Here is a 23,916-nt window from a genome sequence, read left to right on the forward strand (position 1 = left end):
TCAAGATAGCGTGATAATTCATTAGATGAAAAATTGCTTGTGTTTAACCTTTTATCATTTCAACAAAAGCATCATCCTCACTGGTAGAAAATGGCAAATCTTTTTCAAGAATATAAGTAACCACACGTAATTTTCCAAGTTCAACATTATACTTAAAAGTGCCTACTTTTCCAGAAAGCTGTACATTTAATTGCATTTGCCTAATATCCAAGTTTGTTCTTTTGATACATGAATCTTTATGTCTTTTTAAGTGACTAGTACCACCTGTGGATGCACAAGAAAATAACTTTTTACAATAATTGCATTCGGCTTTTACTTCTTTTTTACCATCTTTTTCAATTTCAATTTTCTTAAAATGTGACCATGCATCAGAGGCTTGTTTTTGTTTTTGACTAGAGGGAATAGCTTGAGAGGGGTCAACAACAACAGGAATCTCAATACGCTGGCTTTGAGTAGAGTCCATTTTAAAATTTCTAATTAACAAGAAAATTCGAACAGCACAAGCACAAGTTGAAAACAAATATTTAAATAGAGATCAAATACCAAGGGAAATCAACTAATATGCTTCAATAAATTGTATATAAAATACCGCAAACTTGAGGAACTGCATAAGTGTGAGAGACGAGAGTCCCCCGAAGTCTTGCTCCTTCTGTCGTATGAGAGGCCACAGCCTAGATGAATGCAAAGCCAGACCTGTGCTAAATAAAGGCAAAGAACCTTTGCAGGATGATACTACGAACCCTAATGGAGCCAAGGAGAAAGCAGTTGCAGGCCAGGGTGAGACTTCGAAAGCTGCTGAGAGTGTAAAGCCAAGCCAGTCTCTGGATGACCAAAAAATTCTCTGGTTTGAAAGAAAGATAGCTACTCCATCTTAAAGAAAGAAAAGTTATATTAGATAGTCGTTTCTTTGTCAGCTTTCAATCAACCAAAGAATTTTTTTGATGAGACAAAGCAAAGCATGCTTTCAACTTTCAAGGAAGAAAGTTGCCGACAAAGCATGCATGAACTTTCTTTTTTTTAATGAGACAAAGCATGCTTTAACTTTCAACAAAGAAAGTTGTCGACAGAATAATATTAATATTACATATAATATAATTATATTAATTAAATTAAATAATTATAGTCGGGCCGGGCCGGGTTTTTAAAGGGCTTAAAAATAAGGCCCAAGCCCTGCTCATTAGACTTCGGGCCGGGCCAAGCCCGCCCATTACTTCGGGCCGGGTAAGCCCATGCATTAAAAAATAGGGCCGGGTTCGGGCCAGCCCATCGGGCCCGGGCTTTTTTTACAGGCCTACTCTGCTCAAAAACATTATCACATAAGCTTCCTTAATCAGCAGTCAACTTTACTCAAATTTGTTGTTCTATTCACATTGGACAAAATTTTCATTTCTTAATGCATCCTTATTTTATCTAATTTGTTTAATTATTATTATTTTTAGTGAATATTTAAATATGTTACTTATTTCATAAATTGATCAATAAATAGTAATGAATTATTTTAAATTATTTTGTGCAATTTTCATATCTAATTTCATTCATATTTAAATCGGAAAGATATGTCAAAAACGAAAAAAATAAATTGCTTATTTTTGTTTGGGTGCCTTAATTAAATTTCTCCAAAGCCCAAGAGCCCCAAGGTCCAAGTCTTTGATTAATATAATTATTGTTAATAAGTGCCAAATCCAAAGTCGAGCCTACAACCAAGCCCATTACCCCAACTCTCCAATGTTAACCACATTACCAAACCATCATATAAAGATCTTTATAGGATTGTGGATTTTCGATGTGGGGTGTTCACAAAGGGCACCTGAAAAGAATATCTTCAAAATATAGCCGCGCGGCTGTACTCCGAAAAATAGAATATTTTAAAAGTCCAGCCGAGCGGCTATACCTTTTAAGTAGCTTTCTTTTTTTATTATTTTGATTAGTACTTATGTTTTACTTAGTGAATATTAAAGGAAAAAAGAAAAATTGAATTACTATTTATTAAGTAATATAATTCATGAAGTTAATTAAAAATTTTAATACCAATTATTCACTAAATAAACAATAATTAAAATATAATTACTAATTAAATAAGGCAAATATATTATTTAATTACTAACAATAAAATTTAAAAAAATTAATTAATCTAAAAATCCTAAGTTCATTTTTATTTAAAAGACCTCTGACGACGAATTTTTTTTTTAAAAGACCTCTCCCGATGAAATTTCGTCGGCAGAGGTATTTTAGTCGGAAGAAACCTAATCCGGCAAATTTTTGCCTGCATAAACCTATGCCGATGACATTTCGTCGAGAGAAGTGTTCATTTATTTATTTTTAAAATATAAAATTTGTTTCTTTACTTTTGTTTGTTGGCCAACTTCTTTAATTTAATATATGTAATTAAGTAATATCTTATCCTTTTTGAATTACTTTAATTATTAATTATGTTTTAATTATTATTTCTTTAGTGAATATTTAAATATGTTACTTATTTCATAAATTGCTCAATAAATAGTAATTAATTATTTTAAATTATTTTGTGCAATTTTCAAACCTAATTTCATTCAAATTTAAATCGAAAAGATATGTGAAAAATGGGAAAAAAAATATGCTTATTTTCGTTTGGGTGTCTTAATTAAATTTCTCCAAAGCCCAAGAGCCCCAAGGCCCAAGTCTTTGATAAATATAATTATTGTTAATCAGCGCCAAATCCAATGTCGAGCCTACAACCAAGCCCATTATCCCAACTCTCCAATGTTAACCACACTTACCAAACCATAATAGTGTTTTGTTTATAAACACCTTTATAAGAGTGTGGATTTTCGATGTGAGATTTTTACAAAGGGCACCTCAAAAAATAAGCCTGCAGAGAAATCCATATTTTTATTGTTGGTGTAATGTGGAAATATATTTAAAGAGTATAGCCGCGTGACTATACTCTATAAATAGCAAAATTGAATTACTATTTACTGAGTAATATAATTCATGAAGTTAATTAAAATATTTAATACTAATTATTCACTAAAGAAATAATAATTAAAATAAGGCAAAGATATTATATAATTACTAAAAATAAATTTTTTAAAAATTAATTAACCTAAACATACTAAGTTTATATTTATTTTTAAAGAAAAATCTCTTGCGATGAAATTTCGTCTGCAAAGGTAACTTTTTTCGGGAGATGTCTAATTCTGCAAATATTTGCCGGCATAGACCTCTGTCGACGATATTTCGTCGGGAGAGGTTTTTTCCTTATTTTTAAAAAAATCAGAAAAAACTGAGTACATCCGTTCGGCTATACTATTTTTTTAAAATAAAATTAAAAAACCGGGTATAGCCGTGCGGCTATACTATTTATACACGTAAAAAAAAACCTTGCGGTTAGGTGCCCACGTGTCAAAATAAGTATAGCCGCCCGGCTATACTATTTTTAAGAAAAAAATTAGAAAAAATCGTGTATACCGGTGCTGCTATATTATTTAAAAAAAAAGAAAAAGAAAAAAATAGGACCTCTTTACAACTTAAAAGTTAGGTCACTATATAATGTTTTTTATATATATTATTTTTATTCAATAATATGTGAGAATTATTTGTATAATACGTTAATTTTGTGTGTCTTATTTGTTGGCGCTAAAACTAGACAGGTAATATGTAGGCCAACTTAAAGATGAGGTGGATGTTGAGGGTGAGGACCCTTAGTATGTAGGAGCATTCGGTAAATAAATGGACATGCATACAGAAGACAAATGTACGTGGTTTACCCGAATAATGGGCTACGTCCACAGAGAAGTATGTTCTCATTATAATAATGTGTGTATACATTGTACATAGGGTTAGACCCAAGGGGAAGAGGAAGAATACCGAAGGCCGATGGCAGATGGCGAAGGCTGAAGGCAGATGCCGAAGGCTGCTGGCCGAAGGCTGATGGCCGAAGGCAGATGATCTGGCTGATGGCCGATGATTCGTGGGCTTGTAAATGGGCTCATGGGTAAGCCCATGAGGCCTAGTAGCCTGCCCAACCTCTTTCTTCCTCTCCTCTCCTCTGAATGAGAATGGTCTTCTTTTATAGGGAATGGAGAGTCCCCTTCTCTTGTGTTTTGTCGATGTGGGACTCCCTTCCCTTTGCTTGGATTAGCTTGGAAATGCTTGGAAATGCTTGGCCAGATATTGTACAAACATTATTGAAATTTTTGTTAAAAATACATGTATTAAACATGAAAAATACGTACATACATGTGCACTATTAAATGTGAAAGTGCTAAATTCTTTGTACGGGTAATTACTCTGGTTGTCTTAAACTACTCTTATCGATAAACGAAAATCAGGGAAAAAAATTTAAAAGAAAAAAAGGGTCCCAATAAATTACTTATTTTCGTTTGGGTGTCTTAATTTAGTTTCTCCATATCCCAAGAGCCTATAGCCAAGCCCATTAGCCCAACTCTCCAATGTTAACCACACTTACCAAACCATCATAGTGCTTTGTTTATAAACACCTTTATAGGAGTGCGGATTTTGGATGTGGGATTTTCACAAAGGGCACCTAAAAAAATAAGCCTACAGAGAAATCCATATTTTTATTGTTGGTGCAATGTGGAAATATATTTGAAGAGTACTATACTCTATAAATAGAAATATTGAATTACTATTTATTCAGGAATATAATTCATGAAGTTAATGAAAATATTTAATACTAATTATTAACTAAATAAATAACAATTAAAATAAGGCAAAAATAATATATAATTACTAAAAATAAAATTAAAAAAAATAATTAACCTAAACATACTAAATTTATATTTATTATTTATTTTAAAATATCTTCCGACAAAAGTTCGTCGGCACATGTAATATACATATTGAGAACACGAATCTGTTTAAGAGCATTCGACGTCGTCTTTGTTAAACACAAATTCATAGTATTGAGTTCGGTTGTCTACACCTTAACACACGTCATCCTTGTTCAACACAAATTCATACTGGGTGAGTTTATTTAAATAAATTATTTTGCTATATTTGTAAGGGTTTATTGAGATCGACATTTATGAAATTATGAATTAAATAGCTATAACCGATAAAAATTCATCTAACACAAACCAAGACATCTACAAGAAGAACGAAGAAAGATAACCAATTGGGTTTGGTTTTTGGGAGTTACCTAACGTAATTGCCAATCCCATGTTGGAAGTTGAAGCTTGGAGCTATCTGCTCCTATTACAATCACTCACATTCAGCCATACAAAATCTTTTGCACGTGGAGCTTATTGTTTATGCTTTTAAGAGGCCATGAACGCAGCAACCAAGTCGGCTCGGTATGCTCGTCCTCACTTTCTCTCTCTCTCTCTCTCTCTCTCTCTACCCCACTTTGCCAAATAAGTTTTGCTCTCATACAGTCTCACTGTAAGGTGTAAAAACCAAAGTCCCTTTTTGGGCCGAAAAAGTTTCTGCTACTTTCCAAACCAATCTTGAAAACCAAGACCCAGTTCAGAAAAGAAGAAAGGAAGAAATGCTCTCGAAAATCTCAGTTACCTACTTGAAAGCATCCCCATCTGCATCCACTTCCGGATTTTCATGGCATGGGAATCGGCGTAGGTTTGGATATTGTGCAAGGAATTCTTCACAGTTTAACAAGTCTCGGTTCAAGATTGTGGGGAAGTCTTTGGGAGATAGATGGAATCTAAACGAAATTGATGCAAGTGAGTGCCTTTTTGGTTTATTTGTTTTTCATATAAGAATTTTCTTTGTTTGGGGGATAGCGGAAGTTTAACTTTGTTTTTGCTTGCAATACATTTTTCATATAAAAAAGTAACATTTCTCTTTATTTTCTGGAACAACCTTTCCAGTACTATGGGTTTTCTGTGTCTTCGAATGCTCAAATTTGTAGTTTGTATTTTCAAGCTAAAGTCTTAGACTTGCAAAGGGTAGCTATCTTAATATTTTGTGGTTCGTAATGATGGGCAATTCTTTTCCTGGTTTCTGTTAGGATTGCATCACACTGTGGCGAAGCTCCATCTTAATCTTTTGTTCTCCTATTCTTGCAAATTCCAAAATATGTCTCTTTTACAAGAATTTAGATATCTTCAATAAATTATAGGTTGGATTCAATGTGTGTGCTCAGAATCTTCTGAGTCTAAGCCAACCAGATAAGTAGAATGAATTTTGGTGTTCTATATGTTTATCTTTTGAAAAATATGTAGAGGATGATGATTTGAATGGGGATTTACAGAAAAATTTCCATTCTTATTTGAGTATCTAGGGACGGAAGGATCTCGAGCTTAGAACAAGAAGAGTAAAGTAATAAATAAGAGTTATATTGGCACGTACTGGAAATATCTGTCTTTGTTTGGTCAGTATCTCAGTGAAGCCTTTCCCGTTCCCTCTTTTTCAAATCATTCTTTTGCTAGTTGTTGAGGATATGAGTTTGCTAAGCTCTATTATTATTATTATTATTATTTATTTTTGCAATTACAACTTCCATGAATGAATGGTGCCCTGGCAAGATGGAATGAAACAGATATTTGAGGTTTTGGCCTTCTTACCAGATATTCGTGGAAAGGAGGGCTCCAACTTCCAAGCCTTAATTTGGTATATGTTGGATGATGTTGGGCCAACTAGGGACCGTGCTTAATTGGGTATAGTTAAGTTAAGTCAATGACACACTGCTCTTATGTGGCCAAGAGTCTTTTATGTTTAGGTTTCATGTATTGGGTAAACACATAGTTGTATAAAAACATTAGTTCGAACTTGAGTAAATGCATAATCCTATGGTAATTAATATTAGTTCAATGTATGTCTGGGAGTTAATAGATACACTTCTTTCTGGACATGAATGAACTTAAAGTTTTCCCACACATTTGCTTCTCCATGGGATGTTGTGATGCAATCCAAGTGTAGGCGTGATGCGTTCGGTCTCTAGGAGTGATGCCTAGAAGCCTACGGGTGTGATGCTAGTAGTTTGTACCATTTTCTTGTTCTCTTCTTGTCCTTTAACTTTGCTTCTGTTATTTCCTTACCAAAAATTTACTGCAATAATCAATTGCTGTGAATTCCAAATTAAATGAACAGTAGCGTTTTTCACGCATTTATCCTTATTGTCCTGCATCAGTATCTTAATTTCTAACTTTCTATGAAGAGTGATTCATGTCGCATGAAGCTTAGCCATAGGATTTCTCACCTTTTCGAGTGGAGTATGCAACATTTGTCCTCATTTTTGTGGTGGAGCTGTGGCATGCCTATGCTGGTACTTAACGTCAACCTGTCACTTTCCTGCTGACATTGGAAGAAAACTTGATGCATTCCCAGTCCTTTTATGTACTGGAATTAAAAAATTGTGTTCTTGGTGTTTTCGACGCTCTATTGAGCATGTCTCTCAGGAGGCAAAGGCTTTGTGAACCTTCTGGTTTCAAAAAGTATATTCTAGCGAGTGGTAACCCATTATCATTGTTCTGTTTTGGAAAATACAATACAGAATATATAAGACTCCCGAATCATCTCAGAATCTGCTAATTTAGAAAATGTTAGGGTATGCAAAAAAAGAAAAAGGAACAAGAACATGTCCAGAAGATGGAAAAATGAAAGTATAAGAACGAGATGCACCATTACTTTCTTTGTTGGCTAAGCTCACTACTTTCTAATGCTTACATAACAGTCTCTAGATTTTATGAAACATGTGCCAAAAAATAGTCTCTTTAAAATTGTTTCTAGTGTTAGCTATCTATAACTATTGCATTTTGACAGATGCAGTGCAAGAAAAGTTGAACTCATGGCTACTGAAGACGCAAAACTTTTTAAATGAAGTGACTTCTCCACTGGTAAGAACTGGTCAGACTAGAAAGCCTGTCACCAGAGATGCTTTCGAGACGCAGGATATGGAGGACATATTTATGGCTGAACAGACTATTAATAACAGAACACCAAATGGAGTTCTCTCTTTAGCTGCTATTGTATCTATAGAGCAATTTAGCAGGTGAGTTCATTTGTCAGTTAAGTTATTTCGGCTTAGAGTTATGCATCTGTCTCTTGTCCCGTGTGACTTGTTGCAATATGAATTTTATCCTTTGAGATGAACTATTTTGATATTACCACTAACTTTTTCTGTCTACAATATGAAATTTTTTTATTCAAGAAAAGGAATAGATAATTAAAAAGGAACAAGAAATATCCTATTGCAATGCATCATCAAGCCATAAAACTTCATTAAACTGGTCTCTACTTTGTATATGTGCCAGCCACAGTTGTACTTTCAATTTTCCTGCCTCGATTTACTCTAATAGGGTTTATTCACATATTGCCCTGAATGAGGTAGGCTTTTAACGCGCAGCTGGATAACATTCCATTTGTTTGGAATTTTCATTACCATGCAAGAGCTTCCTTGGTTTTATATCCTTATCAAACTGACATAAGAATTATCATTTGACTCTTTGAAGTTAAGCTCTGCAGGATGAATGGATTGACCGGGCAGAAAATGCAGAGAATATTTAAAGCACTGGTTTCTGAGTCTACATATAATGATGCCCGCAATTTGGTTGAGTATTGCTGCTTTAGGTTTTTGTCAAGAGATAATTCTGATATTCATCCTTCCCTCAAGGTGCGTAGTACTTAGTGCAAGTGAAACTCATATCTCATGATATATTTGTGCACTAAATAAGAATTGGTTTACCCATAAGGGGCTTTCTTGAATATCCATATGAGATGTGGATTTTCCTATATTGCAGCAAACTTAGACACTTTTCAGTCTGTAGAGGGTGAACGGGATGATTTGTGTTCTTTGTTAGTGGGTTCCTGCTCAGAAGAGTTGCTTATGATTCTCTAACCTTTTCAAAAAATTACTATTTTTGTTATGAAATAGTGTGGTCTTGACTAATATTATCTATGTGCATCGTACTTGCTTTCCTTTGTTTTATTTTTTGTCCCCTTGTTTCAACTTTTTAGCAAATCTGTAGGCAACACTCCTGCAGTCTAAGCAGTCCATGAACATATTTCTTCCTGTAAGCAAAATTCGTGGAATGTACTATAGTTATGTGTAAACTGGATTTTTCTGTGTGTAGAGTATTTCCTGATAGTTATCTATTGAGTACCATGTTGCCCAAATCTTTGGTCTATGGTTGTAAGAAATGTGCTAATAGTAAACATCTGTGTATTTGTTTTTATTTTTTGTTTCTGTCTTGAACCTAAAACCTGATGTTGTCCTTAGTGCTTCTGAACTTTTTCAGTTCGGTGATTTTGAGTTGAGCCAAAAAAATTTCTTTTTCTCTTCAGTAAAATTTCAGTTCTGAGATTAGTATCTAGCTTAACTTGTAATTTGGTTCTTGTTTCTGGCCAATGTTGGTGCATCCACAGGAACCTGCGTTCCAAAGACTGATATTTATAACAATGCTTGCTTGGGAGAATCCATATCGAGAAGATCTTGATAATGGTTCAGAGAAAGCTTCCTTTCAGGTTCATTCTTCAGACCATCTATTTAAATTTTTTAAACCAACCTTTGGAACGTAGTGAGTTTTGTATTACTGTCAGGAGTTAGGGGGCAATAATGGGCTTGGGCCAATTTCTGTATGGAGAAAATTCTGCATGTCTTTTGTTAGCATTCCTTGTTTAGATTATGGAAAATGTGAATGATATCATGCTCTATGAGATAGTTAGGATAGGTCAAGAGGGATATGACATTTTCAAAGTTCATCAACCTGCTTTGAGGCTTAGAGAGCAGTTTATCTGATGAAGTTGATGGTGCAATAGTTTCAAAAATCTATGTGACATGTAATGAATGTGCTCCAGGGGCCCGATATGGTTCTACCTCATCTCATATATAAGAACACTGCATAGTACGGCATTGGGGGTTTTGGTGATTCCATAATCTCTTGTTCTATATTAGAAGCTAGACATTTACAATTATCACTCTTTTCTTACTGTATTCCTTTCTGGGTTTAATTATGTTGCTGGCAATGTTACATGTCTTCCCTGTTATAATTAGGTTTTTAGTATTTCCCGACTGTTTTACATCTTGCTTCTATATAAGCAAAACCGTAGAAAGACAATGGAACTGATGATATTTTCTGTTGAAGACTTCAATGATGAGGTCCATTAAATTTCTTCTAGGTGGGCTTTAAATGCCGAGGTTTCTTTGTGACGGCTTCATATTTTTGTTTATCTCTCTCTCTCTCTCTCTCTCTCTGATTTCCATCTTGCTATACAAACTCTATAACACTGACAGCTGTCCCTTATGATCTATTTTATCCTTAAAATTCTTACTGTAATTCCTTTGGTTGTACTACACATTGTTCTTCATAACAACAAGATTCCCTTCTGTTGAGAAATTTATGCAAGCCTTTTAAGGTCTATTTTGTCCCAGCCTTTATGAGCATGGTAATCAGTCTTGTATAACAATTCAGTCAATTTCTTTTTCTTTCGTCTTTTGATATATCTTAATCTCAACTCTTAAGGTGAGTCATAATTTTTGGTCCTATGTGACGTTCAGTAACTATGGTATGTAGGCATGGACCAAGTCATGCAGTCTACAGATGGTTAGCACTTTGGCTAAAAAGACTAAACGGTGTTCTCTTGGGCCTCACAATTGTTTTGAAATCATGATTCTAGGGACCACCTTCCCTCTGCCCCTTCTTTTCATATATAGGTGGTTTCTGTGGAACTGATGCTCAGTTCCATGTTTGTCTTTTGCCTTTGCTAGATGTATTTTCAAATGGTACATACCAAAAAGTTCTGCTCCAATTGAACTAAAACTCATCAAACTTATGTTACAAGGCTCACTCAATCTAACAGTTTGCAGAGGACCATGAATACTTGCAATCTATTTCTCTCTTTAATCATTTAGAGAAGGTACATACTGCATGTTGTGAAATAGCCATAACATTACAAATTTTTATAACTACCTCTTACTGTTTCCACGTCTTGAGTAACAATATGAAGGATTTAGTGGGTCTTGAGTTATACTCAGGAAAGTAGGATGTATTGGTGATAGGTGTGATAAGGAACCTAATGACTTTTGTTTGGCCCCTCCAAGGACAGATTTCTTGTTCCGCTATCGCATGTAGACATAATGACTTTTTGTTGAACAATTTTTTTTCCTTTCTATTTTCTTAGATTGCATTTTTGAAAGTGGTGATTTATTTCTTTCTGCACTACAGAGCAAGTTTGTGAGAGAAGAGGCTTTTGTTCGTGTGGCTCCTGCTATTTCTGGTGTGGCTGATAGGTCGACAGCACATAATCTATTTAAGGCTCTAGCTGGTGATGAACAGGGCATCTCTTTGAGCTTGTGGTTGACTTATGTTGATGAACTTATCAAGTAAGTTTCATTTTTTGTTTTTTACTAACCTTATTTATTTAAATTAAGTCTTCTGATAACTATGACAACTTAAGCAATTGATACCATTTCGTATTCATGATCTTTAACTCCAGATAAATATAAGTTTATGTGTATAACCATTGTAAAATCTTTCAGTTAATTTATAAAATGACTTTTGGTTTTTTCCTGAATCTATAATAGTCGGCTGAAAGAACATAGAGGTCTCTTTTCTCTCATTAGAACAGATCTTTAACAAAAGCACCTGGCTTCTATGAATTAGCTCAATTAGGATTTTGGAATCAATTTTCTTCTATGCCTTTAATGAAATCGATAGAAAGAGTTGAAAGTTGTTGATTCTTTACTGATTCGTAGTTGTAGGTTCCTTTAACGATTTGTAACTTGGACTTTAGAATAGGTTCTAGCTCATGAATCCATGATTGTGGCCTCCCATCACTAACAATGTATATAATGAACAACCTAGTTTGCCATGAGAATTTGTGTCCTCCAATCACTCTAGCCCTGTCAGTGGGGAAGATTCCCTAGTACTCTTCTTAGTCATAATCTAGAAGCCCTAGGGAGTGGCCTAATTGTTTGGTCAAGGGAATCAGAAATACAATTGGTGTTCTTGGCCATGGCCACAGGTATGGCTCAATCAAGACAAATTTGTTCATGAATTTCCTAATTTCCTAATTTTTCTTTTTTATATTTTTAACTTCCATTCATGTGTAGGGATGTCTCATGTATTACATTTTCATAATATGTTTATGTGCATTCCTGTTAAATATGTAGAGTAATTCTCCTCGATAGGTTCTAGGAAGCTCACCTTGAACTAGTTTTATTTATGTAGGGTTCATGAAGGTAGAAAATCATATCAGACTCGACAAAGTCCCGACCTTTCTGAGGAGAGAATCTTATGCATTGGATCTAGCAGGAAGCGGCCTGTCCTAAAATGGGAGAACAATATGGCATGGCCGGGAAAAGTTACTTTAACTGATAAAGCAATTTATTTTGAGGTAATTAATCTTTCTATGAGTTCCATATTCTATATTTCCAATTAATCTGAAATTCTTGAATTGGAAATTGAGGGACTACTTTATGTCCATTTCCATTTAAGTCCATTAAGTTATTGATAAATATAAACTCTATAATCAATCAACATTCATCACTGTAAACAGCTATTGTAAATTATGCAAGGGCTTTCTAGGAACAAGCACTATGGCACACACTTGGAATAAAATTTCTACGCTTCATGTTTGAAACTATGTATTGAGTTCTCATTGTTAGTTTTGATTTACAGAAAATAAAAACTTCCAAAGCCATAGATTTTTTAAGATACAGAAATATCAACAGGTCTTCGCACACCTGTGTTGCAGGCAGTTGGCATATCTGGGCGAAAGGATTCTATAAGATTGGATCTTACTAAACATGGATTACGGGTTGAGAAAGCAAAAGTTGGACCTTTTGGTTCTGATCTATTCGACTCTGCGGTCTCTATATCATATGGTCCCGAGTGAGTAAGCTTCTTTAGAGTGAGACTCAGCATTCTTGTTTTTCTATTCTACAAAGTGCGTAATTACCTATAGTTACATTTAGCTATCTTGTCAACAGTTTTGTATAAAATATGAAAACATTTCTGAATGCTTTTGTTTATAAATATTCGTTCTTTGGAATAATGATATGAGAAAGTTAAACGTTCAGTTGAAAATTAATTGAAAGTATACATGTGGCAAAAAAAATTTGAATATATACTTATATTTTAAAGCTTATAAACAAAATTAGTTAAACTATAAACGACATAAAAATGAAAATACACATTGGTTCTCACAAGAAATTAACTACTTTATGTTGGAATGTGAGACCATGCTATTGTTAGAAGGAAAAGAAATGTATACTGAATGATCTAAAAAAGTCTAGTTTCATTACCAGACATCGTAAAAGTCATCTACTAAATAAACTATTTGATATGGTTCCTTCTGAATCTTTTAAGGTTTGAATTCCTGTTAGATCCTTCATACTTTATGTAATTGTGTAAGCAATTACAGAAAAAGCCCATTGTAATTTCTCCACAAATGCTTTTTTGTTCAGCCAATGTATTCTTAAAAAACTATCTCTTTATTTGCTAAATATTTAAATACAGATCAGAAGCATGGGTGCTTGAGTTTGTTGACTTGGGTGGAGAAATGAGGCGAGATGTGTGGCATGCTTTTATTAGTGAAATTATTGCTCTACACAAGTTTATCCGTGACTATGGACCGGAGGAAGTTGATGAATCAATATTTCATGTTTATGGTGCTCACAAAGGGAAGGAAAGAGCTATGACCAGTGCCATTAATAGTATAGCTAGACTACAGGCTCTTCAATTTATGAGGAAGTTACTAGATGATCCCACCAAACTCGTTCAGTTTACATATTTACAGTATGCACCCTATGGTGATATTGTTTCTCAGACTCTAGCAGTGAACTATTGGGGTGGGCCACTTATATCAAAGTTTCTAGAGGTGGACAACCCACCAACTCAAGGAGCAAGGGCATCTAATGAAATGATTGAGAGCAGTAATCATGTGTTTGATATAGATGGCAGTGTTTACTTGCAAAAGTGGAAGAGATCTCCATGCTGGGCTTCAAGTGCTTCTGCTAGCTTTTGGAAGAGTACTTCAACAAGACAGGGGCTAGTATTAAGTAAAAATCTTGTCGTTGCTGATGCGGCTCTTGTAGAAAGGGCAACAAGAACATGCAAACAAAAATGGCAGGCAGCTGAAACCACTCAAGCCACAATTGATGCTGCAACCCTTAAGGGAATACCCAGTAACATAGATCTATTCAAGGTTGGTTCTTAAATTCATCTCCATGGCTGCACCCTTTACTTGCCATTACTTTATTCACTGCATAATGAACATCATTTTGTTTGGACATCTTGCTTGAAGCAGTTTTGTTTTGCATTTGAATCGTCAGACTCCTCTTGTTCTGAAGTCTTTCGGGGTTCGCTTTTTCGCCTTAGTATTTTGTTTTTGTGCTGGTGTTTCAATGTAGTCACTGTAGTTTTTATATAATTTGCAATGATCTTGTCTTTTGAATATCTTCTAGTTTGTTCCAAACATTTTTCTCACCCATTGTAAACTGATTTATCTTCTTTGAGTAACCAAATACGAATTGAAGTAGTGTTCTCCTCATTCACAATTACTAAAGTTGATATGAAAGCTCTTAGTGCTAGTTATTTGTTTCCACTTGAATTAGCCGTTCGCTGCATTTTTTTGGATTAATGAGTAGTAATTCTCTCTATCAGATAAGCTTGATTGTAAGGACCTTGATGGGATTAATTAGAAGATGAATATATCTGAGAATATTCATGAGCGCAGTTAACGTGCCTTTCATTTTCCATTTTTTGTTTGGAAAACTGGAGTTTTCCATTTTTGAGCTCATATTATTCAATATCATTTTCAGTCAAACTATTAACTCAGTACGATAAACGACTAACTTGACATTAACTCCAGTATACAATATTAATTGAACTCCAAGAATTGGGTTCATAAATGAAACCCAAAATAATAAGCATTTGTGACATATATCTCTCCCATGTACTTACATGAATACAGAACTTTTGTTGTTACTCAAAGACTACCATGTTTACCAATTATCTCATCAATATATGTCACAGTTTGAATTATAATGTGATTTTGTTCAACTAATTGTTTTGAGGGCGTCCTCTCTCACAAAAGATTGTTGCATTGTAACTCATTAACATGGTTTCATTAGTTACAGGAAACAATATGCTGGAAACTATGTTCACTTCATGATTAGATATTTGACATTGTGAAGCTGTAACATATTTTATGTTCAATGGCTTTGCTTTCACTTGACATTTCCTTTGGTTTCTTATTCTTATGTTTGAAGCATAGTGAACAATTAAATAAACAATGTTGGTGCTGCCTTTTCTTTTGTGCAGGAACTTCTGCTTCCTCTGACAATAACTGCAACAAATTTTGAAAAACTTAGGTGCTGGGAGGTGCCGCACTTGACTGTTTCTTTTCTTGCATTTGCGTATACAGTCATTTTCAGGTAGGTCCAATTCTGGAAGAGTTATTGTTGAGAAGAGATCCCTCTCTGGGAATGTAAATCCTTGTGTTGTAATATATAATGTCCTAGGCCTTTCAACTCATTACCAATGGGCTTTGTGTTAGATGCTCTATCAGAGCATGCAATCCACGTTTAGGCCCATCAGACACACGTGTTCCCACATACCCAATATAAGTTGTCTAAGTGTATGGCTCAACTCATGCCACACGTTAGGGGTGTGTTGAGAACTTGAGAGTATATCCCACATCAGGATTGTGAAGTCTTGCATTGCAATATATAATTTCTTTGCCAATTGGTTTTTGGTTGGAAGTTCTAATTCCTTCAGTTACGGTATATGTTTCCCCTAAAAAGTTGAGAAATGGATATGGTTTTCTTGCTTTTAAAAGAGACTGATATATATTCTTTACATGACCTTTGGCAAAGGGATGTCTGATGACTATGGTTTTGTAAAATTTTCCTTAAATATATCCTTGGGTCTTGCATATTCAGAGCTTTTCATTTGGTTTTGATTGCAGTTTGAACTTTTTAAGTGTTTTCTTCTAAATGGGGCCCAAGTTCATATCTCCCCTCTGACAACTGATGTAACTGATCAATTGCTTATTTCTAAATATGTTTGAGAACTGAACCTGTTTCTAGAGGCGTGGTGATCACTACCAATTTGTTCATATATTCCTCATCCTAGGAAATTTGAAGGCAATGTTTTTGTCTCCCTTTCCTTTTCTTTATGCAACTATGCATGTTTTTGGGTAATGGTTATTACAATTTATATTACTATATTGTGTGGAGTTTCTTGCTAAGAGCTTTCTTGTAAAATATATAGGGAAGTCTTCTCTATCTAAGAGCTTTCTCTCTCTTTTGAGCTGGGCAATTCTTTAATGTGTTGCCCAATTTAGCTACACTTGCTCCATGTCACCAAATATAATTGATCCATGTGTTGTGCTTAGTGTGGCCACACTTCAGGAGACGTCTCGAGTTTGGAAAATTCCACAGAACTCATTCTAAAGCTTGCCTCTCAGATATAAGTTTTGAACCCCTTCATCTATTGCCAATTAGTTTTGAGTTTGATACCCTAATTTTGACTTGGTATCGTGTAGTATCTCTTATCATATAAATTCATTGTATGGGTGAAGGGGCAGTCTTTGATAAAACCCTAAACCTATTTTTAAAGTCTACCTCTTATCTTTCTTCCTTCACCCTAACCGACTATTAGAGTACTCAAATCAACTTGTTTTGTATGCATTCTAAGTGGTACCTCTGAATTTCTACACTCTGATTTTACTTTGAGCTAATTTCTTGAGATGCTTTGCCAGGAATTTACTCTCATATGCATTCCCAATAGCATTGATGATTTTGGCAGCTGTAATGCTGACACTGAAGGGGCTAAAGGAGCAAGGCCGCCTTGGACGATCATTTGGAAAAGTTACTATCCGTGATCAGCCTCCTTCAAATACCATTGAAAAAATTATAGCCGTAAAAGACGGCATGCGTGATGTGGAAAGTTATTTACAGAATCTGAATGTCACTCTTCTGAAAATACATACAATTATCCTTTCTGGCCAGCCTCAGGTATGTATTGATTATTTAAATTCGTGCAATTATGAAACTCGTAACCAGTTTCCTTAAATCTCTCTCCGCTGCTTTGATGTTGTTTAGTGTGACCTTTCAACAAAGCATATTATCGCCCAACATATATACAAACATATCAGAAGTTCTCCGTGCAGGATTTCCTGTCTTCTACTCAATTTTCTTTGAATTCGGTCCCATTTATTGACACAGTATTTAGGGTATAGGGTCGTTAAGAGCTTCGACTTTAGGTTTTAAGTTTCAAATTTTGTGCTTGATACTTAGAACCTAAACTCGAAGCGAGTAACCAATCCAAGACTAGAAACCTCAAGTCTAGTGTAAATGATGATTTTACAGCCTAAATAATCAGCCATGTCAATAAATGTGATCGAAGTTGAAGAAAACAGATTAGAAGTGAGGTTTTCTCAACCCCTCCTGCACAGAGTCAGACTGATGCATGTATAAATTGTGTTTGGGACATAAAAGAATGAAATTAGTTCAGTTTTCAGTTTTACTTCAGGCTTATCAGTAACAATCATATTGATTTAAACATTTATCAGATAACCACTGAGGTTGCACTGGTGTTGTTATCTTCTGCAACGATTCTCCTCATATTCCCATTCAAATATGTTCTTGCCTTTCTTATCTTCGATCTGTTCACACGGGAGCTTGAGTTCAGGAGGGAAATGGTTACAAGGTTTATGAATTTCTTGAAGGAGCGCTGGGACACAGTGCCTGCTGCCCCTGTAGTTGTATTACCTTTTGGAAGTGATGAGCCCATACCAGAACCTGTTAGAAAGGAAAACAAGGATGCATCAAAGTCAGAAAGAAGTCATAGCAGCAGCAGTTCTGTATAGATTCTTATTGGCATATATGTGGCAGTTTCATAGGTTGAAATTTAGTAATACCTCAGTTACGGAGAAAGAAAACATGACCAAAATGTTCTGATTCCATTATTTGTACAGAAATTGGAAACACATTTAGTGTCAATGTAATCCTTCTTCATTCAACTGGATTGTTTGATATGATTACTTAATAGCTCTGACTAAATCAATCCAAAACCTATTCAAGAAAGAAACAAGAGAGACAGTGCATTGAAATGCACTGGGAAGGATTTAGGTTGTTTGCTGGACATACAGGTTAAGAGAACTGTCAGATTCTAGCTTGTTTGGATCTCATCCAGGTGAAACCTCTATAAGGTATTTTGTTTTGCACTGTTTCCGTTTCCAGTTTGGTAAGTTGCAATGTGGTTATGTTTAGAGAGGTGCATCATGCATTTGCCTTCTCATGCATACATGCATATGCGCATGTACGAATACGTTCATGGGTGGAGAAAGAGCGACCTATGTAGCAACATGTGTGTACCTTTGCACCCTGACAGCACGACTGAATCTGTGTTTTCCATACAATTGAATGGTTCCACTAAAATCACAAGCAATTTGCATAGTTTTGCCATTTAAATTGGAAACCCTTTTTTTTTGGGGTAGATAATGCTTGAAATGTTTGGCATGGCTGCAACTGTTTTTATTCACATAATATGGTTCCAAATGTCATAGTAAGCAAAGCTTTAGGTAAATTAGATTTATGTAGGCTGCAAGTTAAGTTCATGATAATACAAAATCATACTAGTAGTACATGTTATTGGGATAGAGTGTAAATTAGTGGGAAGGGCATTTGCATGAGCATAATTTATTTTCAGGCTTCAGGACCCAATCATGGTTAGTGGTTGCTAGTTTCAATTTTGGAACATTTGGTTGTTTAGGGTTTGCCATGGAAACTGTGAAATCCAGTCGGATTTTGGTCTATTTGTTTATATTCTTTGTGTTGGCAAGTTCTGTATACCAATTTGTTGTAGCAATATAACAAGGTAAAATACATGCACTTGGAAAACTTTGTATTCTCCTTGCACTTGTGAAGTAAGCTCAATAGAAAATACCTGAGTAAATAATATGAAATAAATACAGCTACAAAGTACGAACTGTGAAGAATCTGCTAAAACATAGACTGGAAACTGAGAATCAAGGGGAATGCGAGTATCAATGACCACCATCTTTGAGAGAGTGCTTTTAATTCCTTTGATCCATTGCAAACATGCTGCTTATCATGATAAGAGCACACCGTTTGGTTCCTAAGCCCAATTTTGACAAGTTAATTAGAATTGTTAATGCATCTGATAAATCCTATTAACCGTTAGATTTTCATCCGGATTAGAATTCGATAAGTGCATTAAGGTCAGTGTCAGAAAACCCAAAAGTTCGTTTGGTTTAAATGTGATCTTACCTTGATGCGCAGAAGGTGACAATGAAGTCTGCACCAGAGCATGTTATAATACTGGTACGGTCATCATATGCAAAACTATATGCTGCAGGGCAAGCTTGTTTAAAACTCCTTGAATAATTAGTAGGTAGACACGTCTGAGGGTTTCCAAATGCCCCTCTACAGCAGTATTCATCGGTGTTGAACACGTTGCATGCACTCCGGCAAGCAATGACTTTTCCTTCGGCCTTAGCCGCGAGCTCTGATGGGCAGCTCTGCCTCAAGTCTCTATCACAACCAGCAGTGCTGCAATTGCCTTTACCATTGTTAGTAGGTTTAACAATTACAGGCAAATTAAAGCCATCCACCAGGCTAACATCATAGTAATCAATATCCTGGCCGAGTGTAAATTCGGCAATTGAGGCAGGTGGGCTGCCGGGGCCTGTACAGTTGATGGTGGTGCCGCAGCTACCTGTTTGGCATTTGCCATTGCCATTGTTGTCAAAACTGCAGCCGGTTCGAGCCCATATTCGACCGTTCCAGTCAGCTGGAGCGGTATAAACTGTAGACTGGCCTTGCTTCAATGTAAAACCACTGCCAGTGAAGTTTTCACTGTGTGTTATGCCAGGCCATATTGTCTCCTTGCACTCATTTACTATGGTGAAGGTCTTTGCACTTGCATATAACTTAGCCCCTAACCCACAATTCAACAAAATGGGCAACAAGTTTTGTAAGCCTAAAGGTTCAATAATTTGCCATTTGAAAAATTACAACTCAAGATTTTTCCTTTTTTGTAATTTTGTTTTTGAAATGTGAGCATAAGAATGCTGCATGCTATTATGATGCAAAGTGCAAAGTTAAATGTGAATTTTGAAACATACAGCAAGACCAATAACTCAAAAGAATAAACTAAACTAAACTAGGCAAGAGAAGGGATATATATATATTACCGCATGCTATTAGAATGGTGATGAACAAGGATCCAAGAAGGGCATTGGGATGGTGAGCCATCTTTTAGTTCCTCTCTCTCTGGTTAGCTCACTGACACTGACATTACAAGTGTATTTGAAGTGAACTAAGGAAAGAATACGTGTGGAAGAGAGTGAATCCCCAACTAGCGACAGCCCAAAAGGCTTTGCTTATTTTGTCATATGATACCTTGCCTCAACTCAATGCTATATACTGGCTTTTTTATATATATATTTTTTATACAAGTGATACTAGGGAGCGGGGAATTGAACCTAGGACTTCAAATGTAAGAATAAATACTTTTAATCATTTCAGTTACAAGTCCCTTGTTTTTCCCTTATGTTTTTAATTTCTTTTCCGTTCTTGGAGCAGGTCTTAGGATCAAAATTTCTCTGGCTATATCCAAAAAAATCTCACTTTATTAACATATTGTTGTAAGGGCCCTGGGCCTGGCCCCCAACATTATATATATGGTAAATAATATATATAATATTATATATATTGTTCATGCTCATATTAAATGGATTTGAGTGTTTAAAGGCCCAAATAACAATGACTTTAAATCTTTAACAATATGAGGCCCATATTTTCAATTTAAACATTATAAAATTCTTATTTCTGTTTTAAAACAACAAACATCCAATTAATCCAAACACTTCTTTCAAGAAAATGTTTTTTTTGGAGAGAACCTCGATTGAACAAGGGAAGCTTTATTGATAAAAAGAAGAATTACAACAGGGTACAAAATGCCTGACCCTCACTCAAAGAATCACATAATAGGGCGTCCTGAATAAGATCAAGGGGCACCTCAAACCAAATAAAGTTGTCCACATTATGCAGACCAAATCGAGCAAGTCAGTGTGCAACACCATTTGCTTCCTTATGAGTAAATTGAAAAAGAGAGCCAGAAATATGTTTCTATAGATGCTTTACATCTTCAACAATGGTACCAACGTTTGAATAATCTTGTCCTGCTCGCTTTACGGCTGCAACCACCACAATAGAGTCTCCTTCAAAGATGGGAGATGCAATCCCAAGTGAGAGAGCAAGTGCCACCCCTTCACGAGCCGCATGCATGTTCAGTCGACATCACTTCCCCAACTAATTTCGCCGTTACAGCCACAAAACCTCCATCCGCGTCTCTAGCAACAACCCCAACAACCCCTCTACCCGAAGTAGGATCAAATGCTCCATCAAAGTTGAGTTCGAGGTGGCTTGACGGTGATGTTGCCCATCTAACAGCATCCCGCACGCGATTAGTTACTTTGAATAGTGTCATTTACCGTAATAAATTCATGCACACATTGTTGAGCAAAAACTACAACATCATGTGGAGGTCGTTGATGAGAGTCTCAAATTACATCTTTTTATTATTATTTTGGATACTTTATGATATAAATTTTGCTTAATAAAGATAATTTCACTTGCTGTTACATTTCATTCTCACCAATTGGATTTATGAATTTTTTATATTAATTTGGTGAACTTTTTAGGTGAATTTATCTTTTGTAGGAAGTTGGAAAGCCAAAAGATGAAGATATATATATAGTTCAAGCCAAGTGTGAAGAGAATTGTTGGTGGATTTTATTGAAGAATTGATTGTGGGATTATTGTGATTATTATAAAGAGAAGTAAAGAGGGAGAAGAAGACAAAACCGTTGAAGCTAAAGAGGGTATTTCATGTCATTTATAGCCATTTAACGCCCATTACCTCACCGCTATTTCTTTTCTATCTAAATATGGAAGAACCAACACTTAAAGGGCGTACCAACGGAAGGTTCTCACCCTATCCCCGACTCTCCACCATCAACACAAGTTTAATCCGATTAATCCCTCACTTAAACCCTTCATTACCCACAACTTTCCACTCACCTCATTGAGTACTATAAATCACCCATCAACTTATTTGGCAAAGGGACCACTACGACATATTTCTTTATCCATTTCATTAAAAATTTAGCTATGTTTTCCTTCGTAATGAGTTGCTAGAACTCTAGCTAAGGCTAAAAGGGAATGTCCTTTGAGTAAGTTTGTGAATTGTTCTTTAATCCAATATACAGTATGAATTGCTAAATTCTTTTATTTTTGGTTGTTCAATATTTTCATATCCTTTTATTTTGATTGATGTTAAGTGCTACTATATTTTCATGAGTTCAATTATATTTTTCTCATTGTTAAGAACTGACTTAGCATGTCTTTAAATTAAAAAATTAGATATTAAGCAATTCCATTTTCTGAACAATCATTAATAAAAGATAACATTGAAATATTAAATTAGTATTAATTTCTTTATCTTCCGGTTAAAATGTCTCAATGATAATTTTAATCGAGTTATAATTTGGATTAAAGAGCATGAAACATATTTTGCTTAAAGAATTGAACCTTGATGCCTTAGCATTTCCATTATTGATAATTCATTTTTAAACTCAATCTCTACAACACTCAAATTAAATTACTTTTCCATTTTGCTTGTCACTTTTATTTTGGTACTTTTAATTATTTATTTGTGTGCAGACATTTGCCTACCTACTCCTTGAGGATACGATACTTGGACTTCCAAGAATATTACTACGTGTGACTACTTGCACTTGGGTAGACGCAACAATCGTTATACTCCCTTCAAGAAAATGTTTAGTTCTTCTAGTTTGATGACTTTTTTGTTCTCAACCACTTGATGATTTTTTTTTATAATGTTTTATAATTCATGTTCTTTTGTTATTTTAGTTTACTAGAATTACCATAATTAAGCCAAATATATATATATATATATACACATGTGCATAATTTTTTTTCTTTCTTGTTAAATTATGATTATATACAAAGAAAGGCCACCCAAAAGTCGATTGTAGCATGTTGTGGATCATAACAAAAGCTCTATTATCATCTGACATGGAATAGGCTTTAGAATAATGCTCTTAAATCGTGCAAATTTGTGACTGGCATAACAACCAGACAAAGATGAGTTTACACAACATAACAATCACAATATCCAATTAACTATAACTATATATGACTTGTGAGTATAAGGATTTTAATCCATGGCAATTAATAAAAGGATTGGGTCAATCAGTTGGCCTGGGCCGACAAAGGGCAGACACAGTATAACTGTATAAAAGGGAAATTGTTCATTTGAGTAAGGGCCGACAATCTTTTTCAACAAACAACCCTACAGAAACCCTAATTCCTTTCTCAAGACATATAGGTTTTCCAAGGAATTCAAGGCGTACATTAGAATCCTTTGCTTGATTTCTTAGACTTTGAGCCTTCCGTGGCTTGAACCTTCGAGGTTTGATAATAGCTCTGCAAGTTCCGACACTGGTATCAATTTCCAATTGATCCTTAATATTTTGAATGTGTTGTTCTCATTTGTAGTATAGGTTCTGACGCTCTTTTCCGACTGTTACAACATCTTCCAGACCTTTTAAGGCTATTCCGGTGGTTCTGAGTCAACTCAAGGTGGTTCCAGTCCCAATTAAGATATTATCAGATCGATCAGACGCATTGTTTAATTGCTTTCTGTTTCTTTTACTTCGTACCTTTGTATTAGAGAAATAATAAAATCCTCATTTTTTTTTTTAGGCATAAAAAAAAAACCTATATTAAACCAATTCCCCATAAGGTTTGATTAGAAATCTTCTTGGCCCATAAGTTATTTTTATTCATTCAAGTCTATTAGAGTTTTACACTACTCATAGTGGCACACTCACAATTTAACTTGATCTTTACCCTAATTCTGAGGCTTGAAGATGGGGGTAAACACTATCTTAGAACTTTTG

General features: G+C 35.0%; 2 protein-coding genes across 2 annotated transcripts; one reads left to right on the forward strand and one right to left on the reverse strand.

Moving 5' to 3' along the window:
- Positions 1-5,268: 5,268 nt before the first annotated feature.
- On the forward strand, positions 5,269-17,965 carry LOC110764855 (chromosome-partitioning protein, putative (DUF639)). Its single transcript, XM_021967894.2, has 11 exons — positions 5,269-5,678; positions 7,720-7,948; positions 8,422-8,569; positions 9,322-9,420; positions 11,121-11,278; positions 12,126-12,291; positions 12,652-12,788; positions 13,416-14,103; positions 15,222-15,334; positions 16,663-16,918; positions 17,476-17,965. Exons 1-11 carry the CDS (start codon positions 5,489-5,491, stop codon positions 17,770-17,772), a joined length of 2,481 nt encoding a protein of 826 aa, XP_021823586.1. The 5' UTR covers positions 5,269-5,488; the 3' UTR covers positions 17,773-17,965.
- Positions 17,966-18,734: 769 nt separating this feature from the next.
- LOC110764880 (pathogenesis-related thaumatin-like protein 3.5) lies at positions 18,735-20,217 on the reverse strand. The gene is made up of 3 exons (XM_021967923.2): positions 20,122-20,217; positions 19,196-19,865; positions 18,735-19,043 (listed from the first exon to the last, which is right to left on the reverse strand). The coding sequence occupies exons 1-3, from the start codon at positions 20,180-20,182 to the stop codon at positions 18,908-18,910; spliced, it is 867 nt and encodes a 288-aa protein (XP_021823615.2). The 5' UTR covers positions 20,183-20,217; the 3' UTR covers positions 18,735-18,907.
- Between the last annotated feature and the right edge of the window lie 3,699 nt (positions 20,218-23,916).

This window comes from Prunus avium, chromosome 1 (assembly GCF_965620075.1).
Source record: "Prunus avium chromosome 1, drPruAviu1.hap1.1, whole genome shotgun sequence".
Lineage (NCBI taxonomy): Eukaryota > Viridiplantae > Streptophyta > Magnoliopsida > Rosales > Rosaceae > Prunus > Prunus avium.